This window comes from Papio anubis, chromosome 12 (assembly GCF_008728515.1).
Source record: "Papio anubis isolate 15944 chromosome 12, Panubis1.0, whole genome shotgun sequence".
NCBI lineage: Eukaryota > Metazoa > Chordata > Mammalia > Primates > Cercopithecidae > Papio > Papio anubis.
The window spans coordinates 16554305-16570693 of record NC_044987.1 but is presented as its reverse complement, the minus strand read 5'-3'; the positions used below and the strand labels follow the sequence as shown (position 1 = coordinate 16570693).

Here is a 16389-nt window from a genome sequence, read left to right as displayed (position 1 = left end):
CAGACGTCAGCCCGGCTGGGCGCGGGCGGAGAGGACGGCGCAGCTGTCAGTCCCAGCCTAAGGGTCGCTGGAGGCGCGCAGGCCGGCTCGGCTCCGGCCCCGGACGATGCGGCGTGCCCAGGATGCTCCCGCGCCTCGTAGTGCTGCTGGCGGCGTTCCTCAGTCGCCGTCTTGGCTCAGACGCTCATGGTAAGGCTCTGGGACGCGGCCTTTCCCTGCCCTGCCCTCTCCGCGCCCGCTCCGTTAAAGTTCTCCATCCAGTGGAGAGCCCTGGCTGGCTGGCCCTCTGGGGAGACGGGTGCCGGGCCGGGCTCCCTTACTCTGGCAAACCTGAATCTCAGGCTTACCTGTTGTGGAAGTGGAAGAGGCTGAGGCTGACAGGAACTGACGGATTGGGAAGGATAGAGAAGTATGTGCAAGGCCAAACCCCCACCCCGCAAACCTCATCATCCACCCACTTCTCCATGAGCCTTAAGTTTAGATCTAGGTTTTTTGCTGTTTAGGTTCAAATGACGGGACTTCTTGTCCCCTTGGGGAATAATTTTGATCTTCTGACTCTCCCTTCTCGTAGTCCTTCAACTAACCGCTTTCTGTTCTCCTCCCATCTCACCTTCATCCCTCCCTGATCTCCCCGATCTGATCCCCCGTGCTCCACCTGTAGCCCCCAACTCACTCCCGCTGCCACCTGCCTCCCTCTTCCCTTAGTTCAGGCTCCTAACCCAGGCAGTTCTCTGGCAAAGTTTCTGCCACTAAGAAAAGTAAACCCCAGAGAGAGAATGAGAGAGCCCGGAGTTGGAGGGACCAAGAGCAGAGACAGAGAGCAATGACCGAAACTGCTTCTTCATGACACCAAAATACAAAGTAAAACATGCAGTCAGCCATTCACGTGATCGAGAGCTGAGTCGGGGACGTGCAGCCCAAACACCACAAAGACTCCCTGCGTTTTTCACTTTCCGTCTAATGTTTCGAAATCAAGGCACTGACGCGAAGATCAAAGACGGTATAAGAAAGAAAGCAAGAGACAGATGACAGCATCCCCGAAAAAATAAATAAAAAACAGGTGCATGATTAGAGAGATGTCGAGAAGTTAGAAAACTAGGGAGCGGAGCAGAGTCGCTGTCAAATGGAGAGAACTTAGGGGTCAAGGAGGAGAGAAGGGGAATCAACCAGCCATTGGCCTTGCACATACTTCAGTCTGCTTGATCAGCAAGACTCTTAAAGTAGAAATGTTTGTTGCATTCTTACAAAGAAGACAATGGGTTCAGCAGTGTTTCCCATGGTGAATGGTGTGTACTAGGGGTAAAGGGAGAGTGGAGCTAGGAATTGGTATTGAGTATCTTGCCTGGGAGCTACAGGTGCCAGCTCTTGTGGGGATGTCCTCAGTCATGTGTAGAGCCAGAGCTGACTTATTCCATCTGTCCTTGCCCAGCCAGGGGTTGGGCATCTGGCTACAGGCAAAGCCCTTCTAGAAACTAGGGAATGAGGCAAGCACTTAGCTTGGGGAGCCCAGGAGACCTGTGAAGAGAAGCAGGCAGATGTCAGCAAGCGGGCTGTCTGTGTACTTAATGAGATGGCTTTGAGCTGGAGCCTGGGCCAAGCCAAGTTGGGGACCAGGTGTGGGGATGGGGTCAAGCCTAGGAATAGTGCTAGAGCAGAGACAGGGATTGGGCAGAGCCAGCAACTAACACATCTGAGAGCTTATTGCCAACTTGCTTAGCCCTCGGCCCCTGCCTTCTTCCCTGGGAGGCATCAGACTCAGCTTGGCTGTTCTCAGCCACCACTGCAGCTTCTGATCACAGACAGCACAGGACAGTGATTTAGGGAGACACATTAGCTCTAGAATCAGATATATCTGGATTCATATGCCCACTCTGCCCCTTACTGGCTCTACTGGCCTCGGGTGAGTCACAACCTCTCTGAACCTGCCTTTCTTCTTTGATAAAATTGGGGTCATCCATGCCTGCTGTGTAGGGCTACTGTGCTAATTAAATGGAACATATGTAAAGTACTTAGCCCAGCACTCAGCTCATAGTAAAGCACTCAAGAAATGGTAGCTGTTATATTGCTTGCCACCATCCCCAGCCTCCTCCTCATCCTTGGGGGGTGGGTCCTCCCAGCTGTGGTACTGACATTCTTCTCCCCAGGGACAGAGCTGCCCAGCCCGCCATCTGTGTGGTTTGAAGCAGAATTTTTCCACCACATCCTCCACTGGAAACCCATCCCAAATCAGTCTGAAAGTACCTGCTATGAAGTGGCACTCCTGAGGTGAGGAAAGGGGAAGAGGGAAGGGGAGGGAAGAGTGAATCCCTGCCTAGTCCCACACTCCCCTAGTATGGGAAGATACCTGCCTTGTTAATGAAGTGAGTGCCTGAGGGCCCCTGACACAAAGCCAGCAGATGGCAAGTACTGATTGAGACTCCTGTGTTGAGCAATATGCGGGAGCTCTGGGTGAAAAGGCCAGAGCCTTTGCTCACGCCAGAGTAAGAAAAGCCTTTGCACCAAGGCTTTTCTTTTTTTTCTTTTGTTTTGTTTTAAGACAGCTTCTCGCTCTGTCCCCCAGGCTGGGGTGCAGTGGTGCAATCTCAGCTCACTGCAGCCTCTGCCTCCTGGGTTCAAGCAATTCTCCCACTTCAGCATCCCTAGTAGCTGGGATTACAGGAGCCTACCACCATGCCTGGCTAATGTTTGCATTTTTAGTAGAGACGGCGTTTCACCATGTTGGCCAGGCTGGTCTCAAACTCCTGACCTCAGGGGATCCGCCCACCTCAGCCTCCCAAAGTGCTGGGATTATAGACATGAGCCACCACCTCTGGCCTCCAAGGCTTTTCTGTCTTACTGGAAAAGCAGGAGAAGCATCCACAGTATAGCCAGACAACAGGGGAACCCTAATGACTGCAAACACAATGAGAAGGGAGAGACTGGGCTGTGCTGTAGGAGCTAGCAAGGCTTTCTGGAAGAGCTGGGACTACTTGTATTCCTGTCTAAAAATCTTCTAGACCACATGGAAATTGGTACAGGGTCCCAGGACCAAGGGAGACCCCTCACAATGAGCTGCCGTGGACTAGAGGATATAGCCTGAGGGCTGTCCCAGTTTCTCCCACTGTGGGAGCTCTCTTCCTGGCCTCTTGCGTCTCCCTTAAAGGAGGTAGGATTGAGCACAAGCTCCTTTCCAGTGCCTAACCTCGTATCTCTTCAGGTATGGAATAGGGCCCTGGAACTCCATCTCCAACTGTAGCCAGGCCCTGTCCTATGACCTTACCGCGGTGACCTTGGACCTGTACCGCAGCAATGGCTACCGGGCCAGAGTGCGTGCTGTGGACGGCAGCCGGCACTCCAACTGGACTGTCACCAACACCCGCTTCTCTCTGGATGAAGGTGCTTTTCCTCCCTTGACTTAGAACATGTCTCTGAAGTCCCTTCCAGCCAGGAACTCTAGTCTAGAGCTTTTCTGTCTATTACCGTAGCTTACCACGTCAGCCAGGCTCCCTGGCTGGAGAACTAGTTGCCCAAACAGGGCAGGACTTTGGAGAACGTTAGATAAAATAGAGCCCAAGTTGTTTAAGATTTAAAAGGGAACTGGAGTTTTTTATCCTACAGAAGAGAGGTCTTGGGGTGGATTGGGGCAGCTGAGTCACCCGGTGCAGGCCTGTGAACTTGTTTTTTGAGGGAGGGTTCAGGGAGAGGAAGCGAATCCATGAACACTCAGTATAGGGCAGCAAGCAGTAGGCAGAATTCGGGTGAGCCACCCGCTTCTTTAGGGGTGAACACCCAGGGGTCATCCCTTTGAAATGGGAAGTGCTACTAAAGAGAAGTTACGGATCCCTTTCTGGAGAGGTAAGAAGAAAGGATAAGCCCCCAACTCAATGGGATTTTGCATCCCACCAGTTGGGATTAAGAAAGTTTTGTGTGCACAGAGACCTCGCTGTAGGATTCAGAGTTAGAGCCAATGGTCTGGGAGGTCATTGGCTCCCCAGTGCCTGCTCACCGGGCACTGCTCAGCTGGTGCAGAAACATTTCCCAGCAAGGGTGTTTCAAATACCTATTTCCAGGGCCCAGGCTCGGAAATCCAAGCTAACTGTGTCTTGAATGGGCCCAGGGCATCTGTATTTTTTTTTTTAAATGTTTGGTTCTTCTTTGTATTCTGATTTGAGCAAGGCAATTATAAAAAGACGTTTTTGAGGAACTGGCCATATTTGTATATGAAATGGTTTTTAGGGCATATTACTAGGTATTTGTTTGTTATAGGTGATAACAGCATGGTAGTTATATTTACAAAGGTATGATACGTGAGAGATACATACTTAAGTAATTAAGAATTAACTAATACAGTGCTTGGGATTTTCTTTAAAATGCTAAAGTAAATTTCATGTGGGGATATTGATGACCCTCCCCCACCACCAATTACTTTAAAATTGGCCTAGCATTTGCAATTACTAAAGCTGGGACTTTGGAAATCATTATATTCTCTTCTACTTTTGTGTCTATCCGAAATTTCTACATAAAAATGTAATCAATGCAATTTATCACATTAACTATTCAGAAAAGAAAACGACATTTAAAGAGAAACTCAGCAAAGGTAAAGTAGAAAGAAAATGTCCTAACCTGTAGAAAGGTATCTATCTACACACACCTACCGTAAATATTATGCTTAACAGTAAAGTGTTGGGCTGGGCACGGTGACTCACGCCTGTAATCCCAGCACTTTGGGAGGCCGAGGTGGGCAGATCACCTGCGGTCAGGAGTTCAAGACCAGTCTGGCTGACAAGGTGAAACCCCATCTCTACTAAAAATACAAAAATGAACAGGGCCTGGTGGCATGCAGCTGTAGTCTCAGCTACTCAGGGAGGCTGAGGCAGGAGAATCACTTGAACCTAGGAGGCAGAGGCTGCAGTGAGCCAAGATCAAGCCATTGCTCTCCAGTCTGGGCAACAGAGGGAGACTCTGTCTCAAAAAAACAAACAAATAAACAAAAACAAAACAGTAAAGTATTGAAAACATTTTATAAAAAAAGTTTTTGTTTTATTTTTAATTGACAAGTAATAATTCTGCATTTTTATGAGGTACAGTGTTATGTATACATAATACATATATACCTTGTGGAATGATCAAATCAAGGTAATTAGAATATCTGTCACCTCAAATAGTTAGCATTTCTTTGTGCCAGAAACATTTAAAATGTTATCTTTTAGCTATTTTGAAATATACAGTCCATTATTATTACTGCATTCACCTTGCCATGCAATAGGCACCAGAACTTATTCCTCCTGTCTCACTGTAACTTGGTACCCCTCTCCTTGTTCCCTATTCACGTCCCCCCACCTGCCTCCTTCCAGCCTCTAGTAACCCCTTCTACTCTCTACTTCTAGGAATCGAATTCTAAAATAATTCTACTTAGATTCTATACCTAAGTGAGATCTTATGGTATTTATCTCTTTGCACCTGGCTTATTTCGCTAATTATGTCCTCTAGGTCCATCTGTGTTTTCCCAAATGACAGTTTCCTTTTTTTTTCAATTTGAGACAAAGTCTTGCTCTGTCACCCAGGCTGGAGTGAAATGGCTTGATCTCATCTCACTTCAACCTCCACCTTCCGAGTTCAAGAGATTCTCCTGCCTCAGCCTCCTGAGTAGCTGGGATTACAGGCACATGCCACCACGCCTGGTTAACTTTTGTATATTTAGTAGAGATGAGGTTTCACCATGTTGGCCAGGCTGGTCTCAGACTCCTGACCTCAAATGATCCACCCGCCTCAGCCTCCCAAAGTGCTAGGATTACAGGCGTGAGCCACTGGACCAGGCCTCAGTTTCCTGTTTTTCAAAGCTGAACAGGATTCTGTTGTATACACATACCACATTTTAAAAACTCATTCATCTGTTGGTGGGCATTTCCATATCTTGGCTGTCATGAATAATGCTGCAGTGAACGGGGATACAGGTATCTCTTCAATACACTAATTTCAATATCTTTAGTAACTGCAAACACTAGGCCAATTTTAAAGTAATTGGTGGTAGGGAGGGTCATCAATATCCCCCCATGAAATTTACTTTAGCATTTTAAAGAAAATTCCAAGCACTCTATTACTTAATTCTTAATTAAGTAATATATACCCAGTAGTGAGAACTGCTGGATCACATGGTAGTTCTATTTTTAGATTTTTGAGGAATATCCATACTGTTTTCCACAATGGCTGAGAAATTCACCACCAGCGACGTGCAAGGGTTTCCCTTTTCACCACATCCTTGCCAACACTTGTTACTTCCATCTTTTGGAGAATAGCCAATCTAACAGGTGTGAAGTGGTATCTCATTGTGGTTTTAATTTGCATTTCTCTGATGATTAGAGATGTTGGCCATTTTTTCATGTATCTGTTGGCCATTTGTATGTCTTCTTTTAAATGTCTATTCAAGTCCTTTGCCCATTTTAAAAACAGGTTTATTTGTTTTCTTGTTATTGAGTAGTCTGAGTTCCTTGTATATTTTGGATATTAACCCCTTATTCAATGTACATTTGTAAATATTTTCCACCCATTCATAGATTGTCTCTTCACTCTAGTAATTGTTTCTTTTGCTGTGCAGAAGCTCTTTAGTGTAATGCCATCCCATTTGTCTATTTTTGCTTTTGTTGCCTGTGCTTTGGGGATCATATCCAAGAAATCTTTGCCCAGACCAACGTCTTAGAACTTTGCCCCAGGTTTTCTTCTAGTGGTTTTTATAGTTTCAGGTGTTACATTTGTCTTTAATCCATTTTGAGTTGATTCTTATGTAAGGGGTGAGACAAAGATCTATTTTCATTGTTCTGTTTGTGAATATACAGTTTTCCCAACACCATTTATTGAAGAGACTGTTCTTTTCCCGTTGTGTGTTCTTGGCCCCTTTGTTGAAAATCAATTGTGGGTTTATCTCTGGGCTCTCCATCATATTCCATTGGTTGATGCATCTGATTTTAGGGTATATGTATTTTTAATGTGCTCCCTAAAGTGCCCTTACATTCTGCCGCATTGACAAACCTGTGGCCTAGGTTTTAATTAAGCTTAATTCTGGAGGCAAAGTCTTGGGGGGGGACACCCAAGCCCTCCTCAGCCCTCAGGTCTCATGGTTTTGCCCCCCCACTCCACTCCATTTAGTGACTCTGACAGTTGGCAGTGTGAAGCTAGAGATCCACAATGGCTTCATCCTTGGGAAGATTCAGCCCCCCAGGCCCAAGATGGCCCCTGCAAATGACACATATGAAAGCATCTTCAGTCACTTCCGAGAGTATGAGATTGCCATTCGCAAGGTGCCGGGAAACTTTACGGTATGGAGTTCCCCAAGGCCCCAGAACCAGAGCTCCCTTGGCTTTCCTGTCCCCTGGGCTGGAAGCACCCTTGTGTGCCATTGGGAATTTTGCTTGTGGACTAAAGGGAGGGTCTGGGATGGTAGGTGAGCAGAGAAGGGAGCAGAACCCACCTCAGCCCTCAGAGCTATGCTCTTGTGAGATGCTCCTCAAAGGCATTGCCTACTAGGGCAATTGGGCACCCCAGAGCCTTTCTAGATGAAGCAATATGGCTCTGAGAGGCTATGTAACCTAACAGAAGGCACCCCTGGTATGGGAGAGCTGGTATCTGCAAAATCCACCCTCTTTCCTCTCCACCACAGTTGATTTCAGCCCCTTCTGAGAAGATCTTCAGCATCTATCAAACACTGCTTTTTCTTTTAAAATACAAAATAAAATTGTGGTCATTACAGAGATCATGTGCTGCCTTGGTAATTGTGGGGGTTGTTATCTTACACAAAGGATACTGAAGGGGTTTGGCTGAAATCACCTCTAAAGGCCCGCCAGCTCTCAGTGTCTGTGTGCCATGAAATAAAATGATTTTGTTAATTGCTATCATTTTTGTTCCAGTTCACACACAAGAAAGTAAAACATGAAAACTTCAGCCTCCTAACCTCTGGAGAAGTGGGAGAGTTCTGTGTCCAGGTGAAACCATCTGTCACTTCCCGAACTAACAAGGGGATGTGGTCTAAAGAGGAGTGCGTCTCCCTCACCAGGCAGTGTGAGTCAGCCGGGCTGCTCTCAGCATGGGGAGGGAGACTGGGAGGGCCTGGTGCAATCCAAAATGCGTGCACCCGGGAAGCTGGTGCCAGCCACTGTGTTAGGTGCTGCTTCATATAGCTCTGCATCCTTAATAGGAGAGAGGTCCTACTGTCCTCGTTTTAGAGATGAGGGAACTGAGACTCAGTATTAGCAGCTTCCTAGGGTTGCACAGCTAGGACTTGGTGGCAGAACCAGGTCTCTTGTGATCTAGGGTCCTCCCACTGGAGCGCAGTGATGTTTCCCAACAACATCCCCCTCCCCCAGGCCGTCGTCAGTCAGCTGTGCTAGTTCCTGTTGTTAAGGTCTTCTGCTGTTCTTCCTCAGAGCCAGGGATACAAAGGGCTTCTCCTTACTTCCCCTACTCTGCTCCGCTCCTCACCAGAGCTGCTAACATCAGCAAATCCTGCTCCAGGCTGTCAGTCAGGTGCCAGGGCTGTAGGGGGAGGGAGAGAATAGAGGACGTGGAGGCCACGGTCCTGCCTAGGACGATCTCGCGTCCCGGCTGGGGAGATACAGTGTGCACAGAGGAGACTGTAACAAGCAACTCTCTCTGGACAGCTGATGAGATGTCCAGCGCCCAGTGAATCAGGCCAACAGTAAGTGCTCTGGGAGGGCCCAGTCCAGTGTGGGCAGGGTCTGGCAAAGACGAAAGTGACTCCTGCTAGATCTGCAACAAATTTCAGTTGATGAAGGACACTCAACAGCTCAGTGTCATTTAAGTCTCAATGCAGAGTAAGGCACCAAGTGGGTATCAGGTAGCCTTAAGAGTTTTTCATACATTCTTTCACTGATACATGAAATAGTTCTGTTCAAATCTCAGCTTTACTACTTTTGAGGTGTATGACTTTGGGCAAATTACTTAACTTCTATGTGCTTCAGGATACTAATCTGTAACAATGGGGCTGATGACAGTATTTACCTCCTATAAGTATAAAAGTTAAAAGAATCTCATGGTATTGGTACGTGGTCAGTGCTGTGTACTTCACAACTGCCTTATGAGGTTGGTGGCTCCGAGAGAGTAAGTAATTTGTCCACAATTGCACAGCTAGTAAGTGGTGAAGCTGGGACTTGAACCCGGATCTAGCAGCCCCCAGAGCCTCGACTCTTACCTGCTATACCATCCTGCCTCGCTGTTCTGTTTGCTGTGATGAGAGTCGTGTGCAGAGAGCTGGAAGCAGTCAGTGCATCTCCTAAGGGCATCCTTCAGGGCATGGTTTGGAAGACCAGGTGGGGATTCGCAGAAACCTAGACTCATCTAGAGCTGTGGCCTGTAGGTTGCCTTGGGCCACTGAATGGTTCCTGACAGTGGCCAATGGATTTCATGGGACCAGAGTCCTATGACAAGAATCACCATGCTCCATGGGGCCAGGCCACAAACACATCTCTCTTGGCCTGCAGATTTCACCGTGACCAACGTCATCATCTTCTTTGCCTTTGTCCTGCTGCTCTCCGGAGCCCTGGCCTACTGCCTGGCCCTCCAGCTGTATGTGCGGCGCCGAAAGAAGCTGCCCAGGGTCCTGGTGAGTCTTGCAAGGAGGTCACTGCCCCATCCTTCCCAGCCACACCAGAGCTTCCAGGAGGGCAGGGAGCTCTTTTCCTCCCAGACAGTCCATTGCCTCAGCTCGCCTCTGCTCTCAGCCCTGGTGTGATTGGGAGATACCTTCATCAGTCTCTGTAGGGACAGAGGGAGGAAGTGAACATGAAGCCCAGTACCAAGAATGTTGCCATCCAGTAGCTCAGATAAGACACATGGAATCACAAACCTCAATGACCACGAGCCATTTTGGTATGATCTACTAGTAGTTGGCCATGGACTAGCCCCTGTGCATTGCATCTCTGATAATGAGGCATAGTTTTAACCCCTTTTCATAAGTGAGGAAACTGAGGCACAGAGAGATTATGACACACACAGGACCACAGAACCAGGAAGCATCAGGAATGGAGCCCACTTTCCCACAGCTAGTGGCCATGGGTATTCCACAACAGAGGAAGAAGGAAAGGCCAGAGGTGCTGGTCCTTGGGCTGCTGTTAGAGTGGGCCAGAGGACAGAGGACGCTGGGGGGCGGTGGGGATGCTGGGCCAGTGGAGAGGGGATGCGGGCTGGGGCAGGGAGGGGCTCATGAAGAGGCCAAGCCCTCCTCCCCTCCCAGGGTGTGTCCTCTTGCTACATCATACTGACAAATGATACATTTGTGGCAAGCCAGCCTCCAAAACTCAGCTTGCAAAGATTGGGCAGCATTTTCCAAACCTCGGCCTGTCTCTGGCCTGGAGTTCAGGCCACATCGAAGGTTGCCCACCATAGCCCCCGTAGCTGTCACTACTGCACGATGGCCAAGGGATCAGCTGGGAAGGACCCAGCTCCATCTGCAAGGCAGGGGCCCCACAACTGGAAGGGGAATCTCCAGAGGGATCCTGGGATCTCTAGGGAAAACAAGAAGAGAGACAAGTGCAGTGGCGCAATCTCAGCTCACTTGCAGCCTCCACCTCCCAGGTTCCAATGATTCTCCTGCCTTAGTCTCCCGGGATTACAGGTGCGCACCAGCATGCCTAGCTAATTTTTATGTTTTTAGTAGACACGGGGTTTTCCCATGTTGACCACGCTGGTCTCGAACCCCTGATCTCCAGTGATGCGCCCACCTCAGCCTCCCAAAGTGCTAGGATTATAGGCATGAGCCACCGCACCCTGCCCCTTCTGTACTTTTGGATCACAGAACTGACTTGTCCTTGAGGGTTTTTTCTCTTCAGGATAAATATAACACAGTTCCCTTCATCTGATGATCGTAGTCATCACCACATGAATAAATTCTAATGCACAGAGCATTGGCACATTCATTAGTTTGTTCTCATTCATTAGCTTGTTTGATCTGATCTTTCAACAGTTCATCAAGGTAAGTATTATTGGACAAGAAAGGAATTTCAAATCAGGACAGTTGAGGATGAATTCCAGATGTGTTCTTTACTGTTTGTGCAAGTCATTTAACTTCTCTGAGCTTCAGTTTTCTCCTCTAGGAAATAGAGGTAATAATACTTCTCTTACAGAATTATTGGAGGGTAAAGTTCAATTCAACATATATTTATTGAGCACCTTCTATGTACCACACTTTGTTCTAAGCACTGTAGACACATTAACTACAACATAAGAAGGCAGGTTCTGTCATTATTTCCATGTTACAGATGAGGAGCTAAAGCACAGAGAGGGGAAGTAATTTGATCAGGGTGACAAAGCTGGTAAGAGTCAGAGCTGGGATTTGAATCCATGAAGTCTGGCTCTAGGGGACACATCCTAAATCACCAAACAATGTGATAGGAATAGGGACTCAACCAATCAGAGCTGCATTTGAATCATCATGTACCAAGGAAATGAGGGCAGATGTGCAACAGTGAGTCAGTGAGTCCATCGGCAGAGCTTAGGAGGGCCTACTGTGTGCCAGCTCAGTCTAGACTCTGGAGACAGGGTAGTAAACAACACTAGACAGTTCCTGCCCTCAAGGAGTTTGTGTTCTTTTGGGAATGTGGAGTAAGTGAGTGTGTGTATGGTGAGAGACAGAAAACAGACAAGTAAAATAATTCTAGGAACAAAGTGCTAGGAAGAAGTAACAGGGTTAATGTGGAGAGAGTGGCAGGAGTACTGCTTTAGTCAAGGTATTCAGGAAGGCTTTGCTGAAGAAGTGACATCTGAACTGAGACCTAAACCATGAACAGGACACAGCCATATAAAGTGCTGAGATCATTTCAAGCACCAGGGAGAGCATGTGCAAAGGCCCTGAGGCAGTCTGGTGCTTGAGGTGTTCTGGGACAGAAAGAACACCAGTGTGGCTAGGGCAGAGGGGTTATGTGACTTCCTTAAAACCCTTGGCGATTAACGGAGAGCAGCCCCTTCTCTGCGAGTTCCACACCTGTGCCACTGCCCCACACTGCAGCCACCGTGTTCGTGTGAGTCATGACTGGGGGCATAGAGAAATTAATTTGGTGTCTCACATCCAGAATTTTAGAAAATGAAATGGGCAGGAGGGCATAGAGTAGGATACAATAGAATAAGAACTGCAGAAATATTGTGGCACAGCTCATAATGATGAGTATTATTTTGTGAAACTGGTTTCAGTTATTTACATACGGGTATATATACAAGTCATTATGCAACTTATTTCTGATTTTGAGTCATAGTCAAAAAAGATTGAAACACGCTTCTAGGTGGGTCTAGCCTGCTTTCAGGTTTGAAAAGCACTGTGGATGGAGCCACCTGAGAGTTTTCACCATGCTCAGCACACCCTGGTTCTGCCCGTTACTCCATCTGGGCCCAAGAATACAAGCCTCTTATGTATCTGGACTGAGCCAAACTGGGAATAGCATTAGGAGGAAAGCTGGATTTGAAAACAAAACAGAACACATTGCAGTGTAATTAAGACTGTAGTCCCCTCCGTTGAGCTCTCCTCCTGGGCCTGGCCTTCCCCGGCAGCACTGGGATGGGTGCTGGAAGGTGACTCCCGCCTCTCTCACTCTGCCCTCTCTTCCCCAGCTCTTCAAGAAGCCCAACGCCTTCATCTTCATCAGCCAGCGTCCCTCCCCAGAGACCCAAGACACCATCCACCCGCTTGATGAGGAGGCCTTCCTGAAGGTGTCACCAGAGCTGAGGAACTCGGACCTGCATGGCAGCACGGACAGTGGCTTTGGCAGTACCAAACCATCCCTGCAGACTGAAGAGCCCCAGTTCCTCCTCCCTGACCCTCACCCCCAGGCTGACAGAACGCTGGGAAATGGAGAGCCCCCTGAGCTGGGCGACAGCTGCAGTAATGGCAGCAGCAATAGCACGGACAGCGGGATCTGCCTGCAGGAGCCCAGCCTGAGCCCGAGCACTGGGCCCACCTGGGAGCAGCAGGTAGGGAGCGACAGCAGGGGCCAGGATGACAGTGGCATTGGCCTAGTTCAAAACTCTGAGGGCCAGGCTGGGGACACACAGGGTGGCTCAGCCTTGGGCCACGACAGTCCCCCAGAGCCTGAGGTGCCTGCGGAACAAGACCCAACTGCTGTGGTATTCCGGGGCTACCTGAGGCAGACCAGATGCGCTGAGGAGAAGGCAACCAAGACAGGCTGCCTGGAGGAAGAATTGCCCCTGGCAGGTGGCCTTGGGCCCAAATTCAGGGGATGCCTGGATGACGAGGCAGGCTTGCATCCACCAGCCCTGGCCAAGGGCTATTTGAAACAGGATCCCCTAGAAATGACTCTGGCTTCCTCGGGGACCCCAACTGAACAGTGGAACCAGCCCACTGAGGAATGGTCACTCCTGGCCTTGAGCAGCTGCAGTGACCTGGGAACATCTGACTGGAGCTTTGCCCATGACCTTGCCCCTCTAGGCTGTGTGGCAGCCCCAGGTGGTCTCCTGGGCAGCTTTAACTCAGACCTGGTCACCCTGCCCCTCATCTCTAGCCTGCACTCGAGTGACTCGAGCTGAGAGGCTGCTTTTGGTTTTAACCATGCCTGCTCCTCTGCCTGGACCCGGAGGAGGGGCAACCAAGGCCGAAGTAAGGCACAAGGCAGTCTGGGCACTTTTCTGCAAGTCCACTGGGGACGGCCCCAGTCAGGCCCTGCAGGGCTGGTCAGAATGCCTGGGGCAGGAGGAGGTCACCTCACTGAACTAGTGCAGAGTGTGGGGGGCACTGACCCGTTCTGTTGACTGGGGCCCTGCAGACTCTGGCAGAGCTGAGAAAGGCAGGGACCTTCTCCCTCCTCGGAACTCTTTCTTGTATCATAAAGGATTATTTGCTCAGGGGAACCATGGGGCTTTCTGTTGTGGTGAGGCCGCCAGGTTGAAGTCAGCTCAGAGCCAGACCTCCCAGCTTAGGCCACCCAAGCATCAGGGCCTCCAGCAGGAAGAAGGGCTATGGGAATGGAAGCTTCAGGGCCTTGCTGCTGGGGTGGTTTTTAGGGGAAAAAGGAGGATATGGAGGCCGAGTTTGATCTCTGGGGTGGTCACATGGGTTCCCCCATCAGGCCTCTGAGGCAGGAAGCCTGTCACTGGAAGATCTTAAGGTATATATTTTCTGGACACTCAAACACATCATAATGGATTCACCGGGGGGAGACAAAGGGAGCTGAGACCCCGGATGGGGCTTCCAGCTCAGAACCCATCCCTCTGGAGGGTAGCTGTGGTGCCCATCTGCAAATATCTCCCTCTGTCCAGCAAATGGAGTGGCATTCCCCTGGGGCACTGGCTGTGGCCCAGCCACTCACATCCCTACCCTGCTGCCACACCATCTTGCTGACAAGTTCCAGAGAAGCCGTGGTTTTTTTGTATTGGTCATAACTCAGCCCTTTGGGCAGCCTCTGGGCTTGGACACCAGCTCATGCCAGCCCCAGAGAGTCAGGGTTGGAGGTCTGTGCTTGTGTTTGCTGCTAATATCCAGCTACAGACCCAGAGGATAAGCCACTGGGCACTGAGCTGGGGTCCCTGCCTTCTTGGTGTTCAGCTGTGTGACTTTGGACTAGCCACTTGTCAGAGGGCCTCAATTTCCCCTTCTGTGAAAGAAGGACTCCACCTTTAGGGGGTCCTCCATGTTTGCTGGGTATTAGCCAAGCTGGCCCTGGGAAAAAGTAGATACTGTCCATGGACTACCAAGCCGGCTTGTTTCTCATGCCAGGGGCTAACAGATCCAGTGGGAGTCCATGGTGTCATGCCAAGACAGTATCAGACACAGCCCCAGAAGGGGGCATTATGGGCCCTGCCTCCCCATAGGCCATTTGGAATCTGTCTTCAAACAAAGGCAGTTCAGTCCACAGGCATGGAAGCTGTGAGGGGACAGGCCTGTGCGTGCCATCCAGAGTCATCTCTGAGCCCTGCCTTTCTCTGGAGCATTCTGAAAACAGACATTCTGGCCCAGGGAATCCAGCCATGACCCCTACCCCTCTGCCAGAGTGCTCTTAGGTGCCAGTCTGGCAACTGAACTCCCTCTGGAGACAGGCTTGAGGGAGGATTCCTCAGGGTTCCCTTGAAAGCTTTATTTATTTATTTTGTTCCTTTATTTATTGGAGAGGCAGCATTGCACAGTGAAAGAATTCTGGATATCTCAGGAGCCCTGAAGTTCTAGCTCTGACTCTGCTGTTCCCAGGGATGTGACCTTGGGGAAGTCACTTATCCTCTTGCAGCCTCAGTTTCCTCATCTGCAAAATAATGACTGACTTGTCTAATCCATAGGGATGTAAGGTTCTGCTGAGGAAATGGGTATGAATGTGCCTTGAACACAAAGCTCTGTCAATGAGTGATACATGTTTTTATTCCAATAAATTGTCAAGATCACAGGAATCGTGTGAAACCAGTCAGATTGCTGATGGCACAGTGGCTTATGGAGGACTCGGGTGTTGATAATGAGGAGGGTGATAATGGGTGGGATGTGTGATGTCACTTTAAGGAAACAGGGCCGAGGACTCAGGCTCAAATCTGACAGACCCAGGGAGTCCTCGTGCTACCTGTATTGTGACCTTGGGCCCATTACTTATCCCCTCCAGGTTTTCATTTCCCCACTCGTCATGTGGAGTTGACAACTCCCCATGGGGTTGTTGTGAGGTTTAAATGAAATTGCACGTAAAAAGTTTAACATGGTGCCAGGCATGTGGTGGTCCCCATGTGCAAATAGCTGTCATTGGCTGTTAAGGCTGTAAAGAGAAATGGGCAGCTTTTCTTGGAAGCAGGTGAAAATGAAAGCGATAAGGAGCATGCAGCGGGGCTCTTTCAGAAGACAGAAAAGGAAACGGTGGAAAGCACAATGCATCGTTTTGGATGTGAGTTCTGACAATGTGGAGAGAAGAACCTGGAAATCCCTCCTTTCCAGGAAGACAGCAAACCGGACCTCCCCGGAACTCTGTCTCCGGAGCCCTGTCCCTGGCTCCCGTCACCCAGGAGGTGTGTCCCAGCAGTGGTTCTCCTAAGTGTGGAAGTCTTCTGCACTCTATTCTAGAAGCAGCCTGCTCCATCATGAAAAACCCCACGTGGGTTTGAATTTCTCCCCATGCTCAGCCCAGTGGGTAGAACAAACCCAGGCCCGCGGCCTGAGCTTCCTGGGTGTGCTCTTTTATTTTCTTTTCTTTTTTCTTTTCTTTTCTTTTTTCTTCTTTCTTTTCTTTTCAATGGAATCTCGCTCTGTCGCCCAGGCTGAAGTGCAGTGGCGGCTCTCGGCTCACTATAAGCTCCGCCTCCTGGGTTCACCCTATTCTCCTGCCTCAGCCTCCTGAGTAGCTGGGAGTACAGGCACTCACCACCACGCCCAGCTAATTTTTTTTTTGTATTTTTAGTAAAGACGGGGTTTCACTGTGTTAGCCCAGATAG

At 49.3% G+C, this 16389-nt stretch overlaps 2 protein-coding genes across 3 annotated transcripts in view; one reads left to right on the top strand and one right to left on the bottom strand.

Annotated features, from left to right (window-relative positions):
- The first annotated feature begins 6 nt into the window (after positions 1-6).
- On the top strand, positions 7-15369 carry IL10RA (interleukin 10 receptor subunit alpha). 2 transcript variants are annotated; one of them, XM_021926592.2, is made up of 8 exons: positions 8-189; positions 2145-2265; positions 3197-3375; positions 4541-4576; positions 7123-7292; positions 7881-8031; positions 9471-9592; positions 12589-15369. In XM_021926592.2, the coding sequence occupies exons 1-8, from the start codon at positions 123-125 to the stop codon at positions 13519-13521; spliced, it is 1779 nt and encodes a 592-aa protein (XP_021782284.1). In that variant the 5' UTR covers positions 8-122; the 3' UTR covers positions 13522-15369. The 2 variants fall into 2 exon arrangements, with proteins under 2 accessions (XP_003910817.1, XP_021782284.1); XM_003910768.3 differs by lacking the exon at positions 4541-4576 and having other exon boundaries at positions 7-189.
- The window catches only part of SMIM35 (small integral membrane protein 35), a 100098-nt gene continuing 91725 nt past the window's right edge, over positions 8017-16389 (bottom strand). Inside the window, exon 5 of the mRNA XM_031652922.1 lies at positions 8017-9744. The gene's annotated coding sequence lies outside the window, so the exon portion shown is untranslated. The remainder of the gene's footprint in view (positions 9745-16389) is intronic.